Source organism: Culex pipiens, chromosome 1, assembly GCF_016801865.2.
Source record: "Culex pipiens pallens isolate TS chromosome 1, TS_CPP_V2, whole genome shotgun sequence".
NCBI classification, from domain to species: domain Eukaryota; kingdom Metazoa; phylum Arthropoda; class Insecta; order Diptera; family Culicidae; genus Culex; species Culex pipiens.
The window spans coordinates 127,926,117-127,941,185 of record NC_068937.1 but is presented as its reverse complement, the minus strand read 5'-3'; the positions used below and the strand labels follow the sequence as shown (position 1 = coordinate 127,941,185).

Genomic DNA, 15,069 nt, shown 5'->3' with positions numbered 1-15,069 from the left:
GTCGGATTTCACCGCGTAGACCAATCAAATCAACTGCCGACGAAAAATCCATGAGTGAGGGCAAACATTCCGGTTAATTTGACAGATCTCCCCAGCTAGAAGGCTTGTGCCAGGGTTGCCCTCCCGCACCGGGTCACCGTTCGGAGGGGAGGAGGGCAATCGCTTTCAATTTGCTCAATTAATTTAGATGGTTTGTGTTTTGAGTTGAAAGCTTGTTAGTGTGGGAATGTGTGCGTGCATGTGTGTAGGTCGTTCGATGGAGTCTGCTGGGAAATTATGAGGAAAGTTTTTTTTCTTTCTAGAAAACCATCAAAGCAAGCTGGTTAAGGGGGAAGTGACCATTAGTTGAAAGGACCCACACACATGCTCACACAGCAAGCCGATGGAAGTTTCTTTTCGCTTCTAAAAGTTGGCTACTTTGATGGATGAAGGTTTTGCGAGGTTAGTTTGTGTTTTCATTCTCAATCGGTTTGTTTTTTATTTGTTGACTTCTTTTTTTTCGGTATCCTATATGACTCTTTACAATATTTAACAAACATTTTTCACTTTTGCTTTCTCTGCACGCGGGTGTTGTCTGTATGTGTGAGTGAGTGAGTGGGATGAATGTGTTGTGGGAGATTTCGGATGATTGATTTTCTCTCTCTTGGTGAAAAAATTGGCTGATGAATGAACGTCTTAAATCAAACTGACAGCTATTTAGTGAGAGGTTATGTTTTGATGGGTACTCGTTTTTGTTTTGTTTTTGTTTGTTTTGCTTGCATTTCCTAGCGTTCGAAAGGTAGGGTAGAGTAACTTACAACACGATAGAGTTTAGTTTTTTTGTTAGTAGTAGTTGTTTGTGTAAGGTAAGGAAGTTATGATACTTTTTTGTTTTCATTAGTTTGTTTTTGTTTTTTTTTTGCATTTAGAGAGATATGTTTTCTGGATGAATCTATAAAATTTGTTGTCCTATCCTAGTGGTGAGAAAGGGGGGAATGGGGACAAATTAGACCAAAACAAATTGGGACCAAAATGCAAAAATCATTCGAGGAGGGGGATGAAACAAAAGAAATCACGAACTATTCACAAGTGATAGATTTGCCTTATTTAACACTCAGCAGTATGTTTATGACTTTGCTTAGTTTGGGGTAACTTGAAAGCGAAAAAAGACACTGAAACCAGAGGAAAGTTTGAAATGACTAACAACAATTTTGTGATTTTTTTTCTTCAATTTTTGGTTTACCTTCTGAGATTTTACATCGCACTTTTTCTCGATTTCGCGCCACCTTCGGTTTGCCTTATTGGTTTACACTCTGTTACTTTTTTTTATAAACACTTATAAAAAATATTTTTTTTTGTGTGTGCCTTGTCCTTCGTTCTTACCTTAATACACGTTTATTTATACGCTTCATCCGCACTTTTTTCACCTTTATCTCGAATACCTTTTGATCAAAGTCTTAAATTTCCTTCACGTTTTGTTGTATTTTTAAATGGACGAGTACGTTTTGAAAAAGTTAGCAACTTCCTATCGCCTAATGAAACAAATATCTTAACACATTATTCAAACGCGCGACGCAATAAATAATACTTGAAACTTTCCGATAATACTTAGAATAGAACACCTTCCGTTAAAAGTGCAGATATTTTTGATTTTCTTTTAGCACGTGGCGAAGATTCTTTGTCGAAAAATAGCAAAAATTCGAAACGAAAACAGACCGAAACGTCGGAAACGTCAACGCTCTCCGAAAATTTCTCGTGAGTAACTCAAACTAGCGCTCGCTCTCATTGATTTCGGTTCTCGCTCTCTCGCTCTCATTGTGATTAGTACTCCCACACCTTAATGAGTTCCGCGAGCGTGAGCGTGAGCGATTTCAGCCAAAGAGCAGCGTAAAATGGGAAAGGGGAGAAAAAAGAGAGAACAAATTTTCAATCGTTAGCGGTGTTAGGAAAAATCTTCTATCTAAAAAGCCCCAAAAGTTTCCGCCAGAAAAAAAAAAAATACCAAACCAACATTAGTGAAAAGCGATTTTAGTGGGCTGCTTGAATGTGACGTGGGAAACTGTCAAATCATTGAGTGATGAGCTCCGCGATGAGTGACACTTACCGGATGGCCTGCTTTGCCTACTGGACCGACTGGACCCGAGTCGCCGCGCATTCCCATGGGGCCCTGAGATTTTGAGAAGGATAGAATAATAAACAGATAGAATAAACCTATTTTATTCGTCATCGAAAAGTAAATAGTGACGTCATGAATGGACTCATCGGAACTCAAGTTCATTCAAAAAGTGAAAATCATCGACTTTGACAGCTGTCAGCGATCATTTCTATCTGTCAATTCTAGCAAAACAATGTAATAAGGCCAATGTCGAAGTGTAAACAAAGATTCTATTCTGCTCGTTCCTAATGTAAACATCAACTGACGTGAGCACAATAGACTCTTGGTTTTCACTCTTCAACATTGGCCCATTTACATTGTTTTGCTTGAAATAAATAAATAAAGGTAACTTTTTTAACGACGTAAACAAACGCAGCTCATCCGCTTTGACAGCTGTCAGTGAACTTTTCTAACTGTCAATTTATGTAACCTTATCGATTGTTTACTTCGTAATTTTTGTGTACTCTATAAAAAGTTACTTTTCTTGTTGACAATTCGATGTAAACAATCGTATTTCATCCATTTTGACAGCTGTCAGCGAAGAAGTAACAAAATGTTTTATTTCATTGACGTTTCGTCGTAAACAATCGTCTTCATCAAGGTATTTAATCGTACACAGAAATCATTCTTACCGGCAGTCCCATCGGCCCGTTGTCCCCTTTGCTGCCCTTCTCACCCCGCTCGCCCTTGCTGCCGTTGTACCCCCGAGGACCTTGCGGTCCCGTGTGTCCGAGCGGTCCCGGTGGCCCGGGTGGGCCCGGAGGACCGTACACGACCTCCCGGTACGGCTCGTCGGCCATTCCTTCGTGGTCCTGGCGCCGTCGCATTTTCCTAAACTTCTGGGGAGAAATTGGGGGCGAAACGGTTACTTCCGTGTTTTACGAGGAGGGTCGGGTAATACTCACGGAATCTCCTCGATCTCCTTTGTCTCCCTTGACGCCGGGATAGCCGGGAGGTCCGGGAAGTCCGGGAGGACCCATGAGTCCGGGAGGTCCGATGTCACCCGGGTCGCCCTTTTCTCCCGGAGGACCTTGATAACCTGGAAGCCCCGGTGGACCTTCAATACCTGTCAAAATCGAAATCTTAGCATGCTACGATCCGTTGTGTCATGACGATCAACAAACCTGGTTCCCCGGGCATTCCGTCCAACCCTCGCGGTCCGAGCGATCCGGGAGCGCCAACTTCGCCGGAATCTCCCTTCTGGCCGGGTAACCCGTCGCGACCCGGAAGTCCCGGCGGACCGGGTTGCCCTGGAGGACCCCGGAATTGCGCCAACGTGGCCTCGTCGTAGTCGTCGTCCTTGCCGGGACCCTGCGGAAAGTGAGCGGAGGTTTAAAGATTGTTGAAATTCCGGAACAAGCTCCTGTAAATCATCGCATGATTGTGTCTGGCCGGCGATGTTTTTGTCGTTCGATCTGTCAGAATTGTGCAGGGCTGGGCGTGTTTTTCCATTATTATTTTTTGTATTATTTTTTGTTGTTATGGATTTTGTTTTGATTAGGTCCTATAAACAAATGTAAACATTGAGTGTATCTGCTTCACACCTTTTGACAGTGACAATCGAGGATACACTCAATGTTTACATTTGTGCAATGCCCTAATCAAAAAAGTCTAGAATTGTCGTTTGCAGGCAGCGACATAACCTCACTTTTTGGAGTTCTCAATAAATGTCAAACCAGTACAAACATCAAGCAAAACAATGTAAATGGACCAAAGACGAAATGTAAACAGTCAGTCTACCCTGCTTATGTCAGTTTATGTTTACATTACACTTCACATTTAGCCCATTTGCATTGTTTTGCTTGAACTTTTGTTTTGATTCTTTTTAGGAAATAGTTCAGCAGCTTGTTCGTACTGGCTTGACATTTTCTGAGGGTGCCGAAAAGTGAGGTTATGTAACTACTTGCATACGTCACTGAAGTACCGGTTTCAAGTGGTATTGCATTGAAGCAAAGAACAAAAATTGCCCAAATGCCGGTGTTAAATTTCTACCAACTTCGAGCAGTAAGCGATGATTTTTCGTCAATCTGTCAAAATTGGGCAGGGCTGTGCGTGGTCGCGAAAAGCGCCTACTTTAATTGAGGCGAAAACATTGCGCCAATGGCGTAAAAAAATAAATATTAATTCTACCGACACGGAGGGAAAAATACCAAAAAAGGAGCAACTTTTCACGCGGAAATGACGTGTCATTGTTTTTAATTCCACTTTTTTTTTGCTGGTGGCGTGACGTTAAATTAATTTGCACCGATTCGCCCTTCTGTCCCTTTCGGGGACAGACAGTCAGCCAGGCCGTTAATCGCGCGCCTACTGCTCCTCCATCTGTCAAATTCGGATCGTAGATGGCGCTCCACGGCCGTAGGCCGCGTGATTTATTGCCATAGTTGGCGAGGAGTCTGCACGTGGGACCGTCTTACGCCCAAGAATCTTCTTCTCTGTCAAAATGTGTGCTAGTGTGTGGGATGGGTGCGCGAGCTCGGGCACGTGTTTTGCGCAAATTTATTGCAAAAATAACTCGAGCATGTTCGGGGCTTCATCTGCTTGCGATACACTCATCGCTCTTGGCTTTTTTTTCTTGTTGCAAATGTCTCGAGAAAAGTGCGTTGAAGCTGAACTGGTAGCCGGTAATTGAACGCAACGCTAGGGTTGTCACGGGTTCCAACCCTGCGTTTGACAGTTGTCACAACGTGCTGACCTTTAGCGTTGCCAACCTTGGTTTCCGAGCAGCAAAGTTTACGATGCCAAAGGTGAGGTAGCTGTCAAACGCAGGGTTGGATCAACCCTAGCGGGGTCATTACGCTGGGCTGTCTCGTCTTTTTGCGCACCCGGCAGCGCACAAATTCGCACATATCGTTCTTGTCGTCCCTGTCATCAAACTGGCGCGTCTGGTTTCAGGAGTGGTTCCACGGCGCGGTTCCTGCGCCAAACCAGAGAGCGAATTCGTTTGCCGTCTGATGGGGTAATCTCTTCCGTCTGTTGCTGTCTGTCTGGGTTGATGGTTCTGGGGGTCTTCGTAATGGATGTACAACGCCATTGCACTCCGTCGTCTCTTTTAGTTTTTGTTGCGGCGCTGCCGACTATCTTGGAGCTTGTTTTTGTCGTGCTCACCTTTCGGTGTAATATTTTGCCCCAACCCTGCACAGAGCAATGTGTACGTCGGAAAAGGTTTGTCGTCAAAGTTTTCTTTTGCGACAGTCGGCACTGATCGTAGTAGACAGTGCTGCACGCTAAAATTGCCAAAGCGAAGTTTCGCTGAGAACTGTCAAATTTCAGCAAATTGACGTTTCGGTAAGAACTGTCAAATTTTAATGTGTATTTTGATCTATCCGTCACCTACTAAGATCCAACTTTTTGTTAGTGTTTATATCCCATTGTTTGCCCATTTAGTACCACATTTGTCACACGTTAGAGAAGTTCGAGTTCTACCTCTTCGTTTGGGGTGCGTTTAGCGTCGTCGTCGTGACAAATAGTGCACACAAATTGCAGCTGGTGAAAATTAGACTACAACTTACCTTCCCCTGCAGGTTATTCGGCTTCTGTCCCCGACACCCAGGTGTGGCTTTGGTTAGTCTGCTATGGTGGGAAAATCCCGAAAACCCCCTTAAAAGAGCGCAGTGGTGCCAGCGGTGCTAATTGCTACAAATTCTACCAAAAGGTGCACACAAAATTGGGTGAGCTACAACAACAAAAAATATTAAACGAAAAACAACAGCTAAACGTGTTACGGGCTAAGCTAAAAACAGCAAAAAGGTGAGAGTTAGTAAAGCGACCTTTTGAAGCAAATAATAATACTGTCCTTCGGACAACCAACTACGGTTTACTTACTTGCGCTTGGTTGCACACCTGCAAAATTGTACCACATTGTACCGGAGAATGACATTTGCTACCAGCAACAAATTTTCTCCAATCTACCATTTTTGATTTCCCAAAAAAAAGAATTCATCCGTGGGAACCCCTCAATCCCACCCCTGCTTCTTTTTTTTGTCGAAACGAAACTGTTACAAAGTCCCCAACCTTTTCAGTTTCGTTCTCTGCAGCTTTCTCTGGCTCCTTCGAAACCCACCGAGTGACAGCAAGATTAAATTCAATTTTTGTGGCTTCCACAGAGCTTAATGAAATAAATATATTGTGTGTGTTGTGCATCGCCACAGAAAAAATACCGAGCGAAAATCCCAACCCTGTTTGTGACCCACTGAGTTTTAAAAGGGTCGCAACAACTGTCAGAAAAATAAGATTTTTCCTCATTTCACTACAAAAGTCGATTGCGCCCTTTTAACAAATTCGCTCTCTCTTCAGCAAAAAATAAAACAAAACAGGGCTGGAATTGATGAATGTCATCGCGTGGTGGCTTGGTGACCCTGCGGCGTGCGTGACAGTGCGATGGATCGCCGCTGCGGGCAGCGCGTGTGACACTTTTTGGCTTTCCAAGTGAGGGGGTTCCACGAGATTACCACGTTGTAACGGATCGGGGTGCACTCCCCACTGGGAATTGCAAATTAAATCAGGGTTTGTTTCGGTGCAGCAGGGTTGGAATTGGAAATTTTAATGTAGTTTTTAAACTTATTGTATTGCGCATTTTGCACTTTACTAGAGTGTTGCGCAATTATTTTCATCACAGTATTTTTTCATCACAGTGATTTTTCTTCACAGTGATGACGAAGATATGCGTTGCTATGGCAGGCTGTTTATGTTTATTTATTTATTTTTGGAAATTCAGAACTATTGGCTCGTCAAGCCCAGAGAAAGTTTTACGGACTGGCAAAGTGATTCAAGGGACGAAGGCTTGTTCCGGAATCGTGGTCTCCGGTGATTTAAGATGGATCTTTGACTTATTGCCGGACGGATGGTGGACAACCAGCGTGCGTTGCAGGCTACGTTGCGGACAGGCGTCTTCAGTACCCGATGATCCTGCGATGCCCAGAGGGGCCCCTTCATGGCGATGAAGGCCAGTGGCATGAGGGTTATCGTCCTCTACGGTCCTCATATGGGGAGGCGACAGACAGTGGCGGAGGGAAGCTGCCCGGGATTCACGCTACCGATCAATACGATTAATACGAGATGGACGAATGCTCGGAGTTTCGTCGATGGAGAGGGTGATTCAAGAAATGATTTGTTACCCTTCGCTACCCTGGAGCTTGTCGGATGTACCAATGCCATTTAATACATGTAATCTTTTCTAATAAAGTCTTTTAAAAAATATGTTCTTTCGGTTCTAGCACTAATAGGGTAATAACTGTTTTTACTGAAAAATGTAAAGGCTTCTTTCGTCTACGAAGTATTGATTTTAGCCAGAACTCTGTTAAATTTATAGCCAATACATGGTACCGTTTACGGACTCAGCGAACACATCTCGAGGTGGCCGATAGAATTATGCCCTCGAGCTCATTAGGAAAAAAAAAATAACCTGTAAAAAAAACTCACAAGTTCCAACTACGAGAATCGAGCCAGGAACCTTTAACAGACCATCTCAATGACTTACTGCCTCGGCTATCACAGCTTGGTGACTAGATTACGGTTAGAAGGCGATGCATTACAGTTTTGATAGTGTGATGGAAAATCAGTTTGCCAACTGTGATGAAAATTTTCCCGCAGCACTCTACTGAGGTGCAAAGTGCGCAAAGTTGACAGTTCTCAGTCCTGCAAAGCAGTGTGATGAAAAAATCTAGGTCTAGCACGATTGACACAAAACTCTAGAAATTGCTGCAAGGCGCAATATTTTCCGGAATTTTTTTATGATAAATATAACGATTTTGCTGTGACGATAAATGTTCAAATAAAATTCTGCTATTTGATTTTCTTTTTATTTTGCGAACATATAAGCCAACCAACAAATCAGTTCGGACTTGCTCCTGAATATTTTTCCAAAACTCTTCCAGAAAAAAACAGCCACAACACAGAATAAGTAAAATAATTGTATAAAAAACTTCGTGCAACCGTCATCAAACTTGGACGGGCTTTCTGAAAAAAAAAACAACTGAAATAAAAATACACGCCTCTTCCATGACATTTTTTGATTTTTGTGTTTTAAAGTTAAATTTTAAGGTGATTTCAAGATTTTTTCTCGCTCAAAATTTTCTAAGAGGTAGCCTAAGATGTTATAAAAAGACTAACGAAAAATGTAGAATGGAGCAACTCTCCTTGAAAATTACAAAAATCATTAACTAAAAGTGTTTATTTGAAAAGTCAAAAATTCAGAAAAAAAGCTGGTAGTGGTAATCGATTGTTTAAAAAAACGACATAAAGGTTTCCATATTGGCGATTGTCCTATGTCCAATCCTTGTTAAGATAGCGGTTTTAAAAACAAAAATGTTGGAAAAAATGGTTTTTGTGTGGTTTACTACCACACTGAAAAAATATTCTTTTTTTCAGTTATGAGCAATGTTATTAAGCTTCTATCTGTAAGCCCATATATTCAAATGAAATGCTGTCAAAGACAAACTTATGGGAAATTTCCGGTAAAAATATTTGCGAGACTGAAAAATCTAGTTTGTCAGACAGAAATTGCCAAAAATCACAAAAGTACTTATTTTTTCAACATTTTTATTTTTAAAACCGCTGTATCTTCACAAGGTTTGGACATTGGACAATGGTCAATATTGAGACTATTATGTAAAATTGTCTAAGGAATCGACTCCCACCATCAGTTTTTAAAAATTTAGACGTTTAGACCACTTTTCAAATAAACAGTTTTAGTAAATGATTTTTGTATTTTTTAAGGAGAGACATACCATCCTACATATTTCGTGAGTCTTTTTCTAACATCTTAGGTTACTCCTTGAAAAATTTTGAGCGAGAAAAAAAAGTGACATCACCTTAAAATTTAACTTTAAAACTTAAAAATCAAAAAATCTCATAGAAGTGGCGTGTATTTTTATTTCAGTGTATTTTCAGAATTTCAGAAAGCCCGTCCAAGCCCGTTCCTTACCACTTTTTGATACGATGTAACGGCTTCGAGATACAGTAATTTTAAAATTACAAAATACAAAAATATTCAAATAAATTACGCCGTTCTCAAATGTATTTTTTCGAGTTAATTTGGCTCCATTTACACAAAAATGATTCATATAGGCTTAAGATAACATGTCTACAAAGTTTTATTGAAATCGGAGAGGGTCGGGTACAAAAGTACCAGAAAAATTCCCGATTTGAGCTGGAATTGCTCTTTAAGCATTTTTTTATCATGATATGTTTTTTTTTTAATTTTGAAGGGGACTAAAACATTAAATTAAATTTTTATTGGGCTCAAATATCTTACTTTTCGTTTTATTTCATTTGTGCAGTAATTAAAATAAGTTGAGATATGGTATACCATCATCAGCTAACTAATTCAAAGACACCTTCAAAATATCCAACTTTTATAGCACACAGAATTTGTAAAAATTGCTTTATTTGACATGCTTTGTCAAATTCTCATATTTAATTAAAAAAAAAACCTGTGCATTTTGAAAAAATAAAGACTTTTTTAAAATGTATGATTCTTGCACACAATTTTAAATTTTCACAAAATACTGTACTCAAAAATGGGCATAAAGCATTTTTTCTGTAAGTGATTTATATAAAACGTAAATTATAAATTATGAAAAAAATAAAACATTAGCCGACAATTATCCGATGTAATTGCCCAACATTCAGTGGATTCACGAACAGGTTTTTTTTTTTAAATTTTATGATTTTTGGTTGCTGAGTCAATATATTATTTTGTACAGATTTTCCATTTTGTAATAATCCATGCAAAATTCGGACTCTTTGGGATAACACAAATTCAAAATTGTGAACAGCAAGTTACTCATAAAACAAATTAATAATAAAAATATGAGTAGAATATTCTTTACAAAAATATTGTTGTTAAAACTGATGCACTGCCCATGTTCGCACAAATGTCCTTGCATATGGGAACAGCAAGCTGAGAAAGACGCATTTGATGTTTGTTCCACACATAAGGCTACGTGATAAATTTTCACGAAAAAATGGATTTCCTCCTGATTTCTAGAACAAAGTACTGGATGTTATAGGCTTTTCTGTAAGATCACTTGATTTTGAACAAAACTGCATCAATAACTCAAAAGCGATGAAAATGCATATGGGACATTTCTGCGATCAGGGGCAGTGCATTTTTTGCATTGTTCGACATCCATTTAATAAATTTTCAAAAATATTAGTGTTATAGAAGATAAGACTTATTTGCACAAATATAAGTACTAAAACTTAACATCGGATGAGAAAATTTTAACAATTATTTTGTCAATAACTATGATTTTAATTCGTAATTAGACTCGAAACGGAAACTTATTAGATCCAAAACAACAACAATAGTAGTTTAAGCAACAAGTTGCAAAAAGAGGATTTTTTCAGCACGAGTCGTACATTTATCCAACGAGGTTCACCGAGTTGGATAAATACGAAGAGTGCTGAAGAAATCAAGTTTTGCAACGAGTTCCATACAACATTTTTTGCAATTCCAAAAATCACACACTTTAAGTCAAATTTTCATTTATTTTGTCGATAAATCGTTTAAATCAAAAAAATGTTGAAAAGTGTTACTTTTCGAAACAAGTGCTGAAAAGTTCAACTTTTCCGCACCCATTTGAGTGCTGAAAAGTTCTACTCTTTATTTTGAAAAGTGTTGCTATTCGATTCTGTTATTTTTGGTACAGAAAAGTAGGCTATTTCGTCGTTCAAGAATGACAGGAAAAGTGAGTAGTTTCACGACGGAATTGCAAAAATATTATTGGCCAAATCAAGCTGGCCTACTTTGCTCGTTAATTCCAAATCCCTTTTCACACCTCATCACCCTTTTTTGAACATCCAACACCACAGACAATTATAGCCCCACGCGGGCTTGCCTCAATAACCCACCAATCACAATAAACTGCCCTTCCCGCTGCTCCTCTCCTGAGCCCTCTCTACACCCCTGAACTCCGGTGCGTACGCAAAATTTATGTTATCAATACCATTTGACCAATTTGTATAATGCACGCGAGATCAATACAATTACGCGAAAAGATCCCCCCAAAGCACACACACACACAGACAACTGGACGGCCGAGGGAATCGCCATATGGGGTCCACCATGGGCCAAGCGGGAGGAGGGTTCCCAGCTGGCTGAAATTTGATCCCAACGAGGAATAGTGGGTGAATTTTGGGAAAGGAATTTGTTTAGATTTTATGAAGTTGCCCTTTTTCGATTGTTTTAAAAACAGCAGAGGAGTTCTCGGCATGCGGTCGTGAACAAAGTTCACGATTTCATGATCAAATGATCATGGCAACGAATAAATCAATATGCACCAAGATCTAAGAACACGATTTCATGAAAAAGGCTTATCATATTCTAATAAAATTCTTGAACTTGTGCAAAATAATCTTAATTTTTACAAAAAATCATCATTTTATTTTTGAAGTCGAAAATAATGTTCATCATTTCATGGTTACTATTAATAAATGTACGTTTTTATACCTCCAAATTATGACCAACTTCGGATCCCACTATCCCTTGACCACCACCGTGGTGCGTGTGTGAGTGTGCAAAAAAAACGATAAATCTACCCAGCCCCAATAGCAATGATTTATGCGATGCCCTTTTTTGCCCGCAGAGACGGTGTATTTTCGCGCCCAGTCCTCTCGGTCCCGATCGGACGCACACAACTTGGTGGTGTCCTCCGGTTGTTCCGGTTGTAAATCCGCTCCACACACAAAAAAAAAGAACAGAAAGGGAACGACGAAGCGGTGCGGGGTGGGCGCCGTTATTGATCCCTTTTCGGTGTAACGCGCCAGAATCGGTGGTAATTCGTCGTCGTTTTTAGAGCTATTGGGCGCTCCTCTTTTCAGAGCCGGCTCTGCTGTGTGTTATCGTGTTTGTTCACAGCCCGGGGATTACCTGGGATTTAACGCTCCAGCCCTTCCACAACCGATTGGACCAACTCTGGACTGCTGACGGTGTGGTGTCTGGTGTGGACACGAGTTGAATTATTTTCCCGTGGTGGTCGAGTGATGGCCCAATGGGACACACCTGGCCCGGTAGATTCAACAACCTGGACCACGGGAACAATTGAAGATTGATGCCCACCTGCGGGACACGACTAATTCTATTCAAACATGGTGTGCATCCTTCCACTGGGTTCTGTAAGGGAACACGAGCTGAACGATCCGATATTCTAGATGCCAGAGTGTTGACCAAATTGGCTAGTGACTAGAATTAGTTGTAAAAAAAGAATTTATTTCAAATGCCTTAAAATACCTTTGTTAACCACACAGCAAAAAAAAAGTTGAATTTTGGAATGTTGAAAAGTTTGGTTGGTTGCCAGCCAGCGAGAGGGTATTTCTCGTCGATGTGATGGGCTTTCGATATTAGCGATAGCAAGCCGACCATCACTCGGCTGCGAAAGAGAAGAGAAATCTTAAGAGACGAGGAACGCACCGAAATATGCATCAATGATAGTGCGATGGTGATGGTTTACCTACCCTGAATATTACACATATTTTTTGCTACAAAATCTGTCACTATGAATATTACCATCATTAATTATTAGTTTTTATTTTTTTTTAGTTTAAATTTTTTTTAGTTTTTAATCATAAGCATAAGATTCTCAAAAAATTGTAGAAGTACACCTTATGTTGAATATGTTTCTAAATTTTACTGAAAAAATCCCGTTTATCGCTTTGTTTTTTTATTTCAATTTTCCACTCTTCAATGTCTTTTACATAATTTTATTGATAAAAAAACAGGAACGGACAATCGTGGACGCTATTTAAAAAATCGAAAACGGAAGGTGACTATATTTTGAAAACGCTGCACTTTATCAAAAATTTGGTGAGTACCTTTTGATTGCAAATTTGATTTTACATTAAAAACTGGAGTTCAAAAAAATTATCTGACTGAAATTTCTATTTTTTCCAAAAAAAATTTTTTTTTGAAAAAAAAAAAAATCAAAAAACAACAAAAAAAAACAATAACCTATTTTTTTTCTTCATAGTCCTCATCAATACTTAAAACTTTGCCGGAGACACTAAATCAATCAGAAACTTCCTTCAATAGTTACAGATTTTTTGAATATTTACTTACCATTTTTGTATGGACAGCTGCCAAAACTGTATGGAGCCTTGCATGCGTGATACAATTGCACACAATGGCATCTTTAGTCATAAGGAAGGCCCCTACACAGTTTGAGCCAAATCAAAAACATATAAATAAAATCCATTTCCGGTTTTGGCGGAGCATTGCCCATTTTACTGAGGAATTAACTCTCAAAATACGCAATTTTAATTCAAAATTTTATTTTTGTTCTGATGGATTCAGCCTAATATGATAAATGGTCATTAGAAACATATTTTAAACAAAGAGCAATTTCAGCTCAAATCGGGAATTTTTCTGGTACTTTTGTACCCGACCCTTTCCGATTTCAATGAAACTATTTAGACATGTTATCCTAGGCTTATATAAGCCATTTTTGTGTATATGGAGCCAATTGTACTCGAAAATGACATTTGAGAATGGCGTAAATAATTTAAATATTTTTGTATTTTGTAATTTAAAAATTACTGTAACTCAAAGCCGTTGCATCGTCTCAAAAAGTGGTCAAAGACAAACTTGTAGGAAATTGGACGAGCATTCTGAAAAAAATACACTGACAGAAAAATACACGCTACTTCTAAGAGATTTTTAAATTTTTAAGTTAAAAAGTTAAATGATGTCACGATTTGTTTTCGTTCAAAATTTTTGAGGAAATAGCCTAAGATGTTACAAAAAGACTCACGAAATATGCAGGATGGTATGTCTCTCCTAAAAAAAAATCATTTGCTTAAACTGTTTTTTTGAAAGGTGGTCTAAACGTCAAAAACCGATAGTGGGAATCGATTTTCTAGACAATTATACATAAAAGTCTCCATACTGACCATTGTCCTATGTCCAATCAAATTTCAAATTTAACTTTTAAACTTTAACATTAAAAAATCTCATGGAAGTGGCGTGTATTTTTCTTTCAGTGTATTTTTTTCAGAAAGACCATCAAATTTCCTACAAGTTTGTCTTTGACCACTTTTTGAAACGATGCAGTTTAAGTTACAGTAATTTTTAAATTACAAAATACAAAAATATTTAAAATTACTTACGCCCTTCTCAAATGTCATTTTCGAGTATAATTGGCTCCATATACACAAAAATGGCTTAAATAGGCCTAGAATAACATGTCTAAAAAGTTTCATTGACATCGGAGAGGGTCGGGTACAAAAGTACCAGAAAAATTTCTGATTTGAGCTGGAATTGCTTCATATTCAAATGTTACGCATGCTTTTTAAATTATTATTGTTTAATTAACTGAAAATTTAACTAAAATTTCAAAACAGCATAATGTTTGTTATAATGTAACAAACTTTATTATTTTTCAATGAAAAAAAAAATTAAGAAATTTTTTGAGAATACCTACAAAATTTGAAAAAAATGTGAAAATTTAGAAAATTCTACCAATGATAAAAAATAGAAATAAAACCATTGCTAGTTTTTTTTCCGTGTACTTTTTTTTACTAAACGGTTTATTCATAACCTACAATTTTGCCGAAGACACCAAATCGATCAAAAAATCCCATCTCGAGATACAGATTTTTAAATATTCACATGCCCATATTGTATGGAGACTCGATTTGGGAAATTGTAAAGGATTACAAAAAAATGGAAAAAAAGAAAAAAAAGTATCATTTAACTTAAAAGTTTGTAGCAAATGAAAAATAAAGATTTAAAAAATTTGCTCTTATGAAATAGTGGCCGATAGTCATAGTTTTTAAAACATTTGGATAATACCGGCAGGTCAATAAAAACATGCCATAAATTGTTATCGAAAAACACAAGCAAACATAATTTCAATTATTTATGTCAACGCCCGTACTCTTTTGCTGTCCGAAAACATCAATTCGAAAATTTAAATCCCCATTCCAGAACACCCCCCTAG

General features: G+C 38.6%; 1 protein-coding gene across 10 annotated transcripts in view; it reads right to left on the bottom strand.

The window, feature by feature from the left end:
- Window positions 1-15,069, bottom strand: part of LOC120423330 (collagen alpha chain CG42342) — a 204,462-nt gene that overhangs the window by 38,064 nt on the left and 151,329 nt on the right. For 8 of the 10 annotated variants that reach the window (XM_052706543.1, XM_052706542.1, XM_052706545.1 and 5 more), the window contains 4 exons: window positions 3,259-3,445; window positions 3,040-3,200; window positions 2,767-2,973; window positions 2,084-2,146 (listed from right to left, as the gene is read on the bottom strand). In XM_052706543.1, the coding sequence (XP_052562503.1) occupies window positions 2,084-2,146; window positions 2,767-2,973; window positions 3,040-3,200; window positions 3,259-3,445 (618 nt within the window). Of the gene's footprint in view, window positions 1-800; window positions 1,816-2,083; window positions 2,147-2,766; window positions 2,974-3,039; window positions 3,201-3,258; window positions 3,446-15,069 lie in introns of those variants that run through there. The other 2 variants (XM_052706551.1, XM_052706544.1) reach the window with 2 other exon arrangements.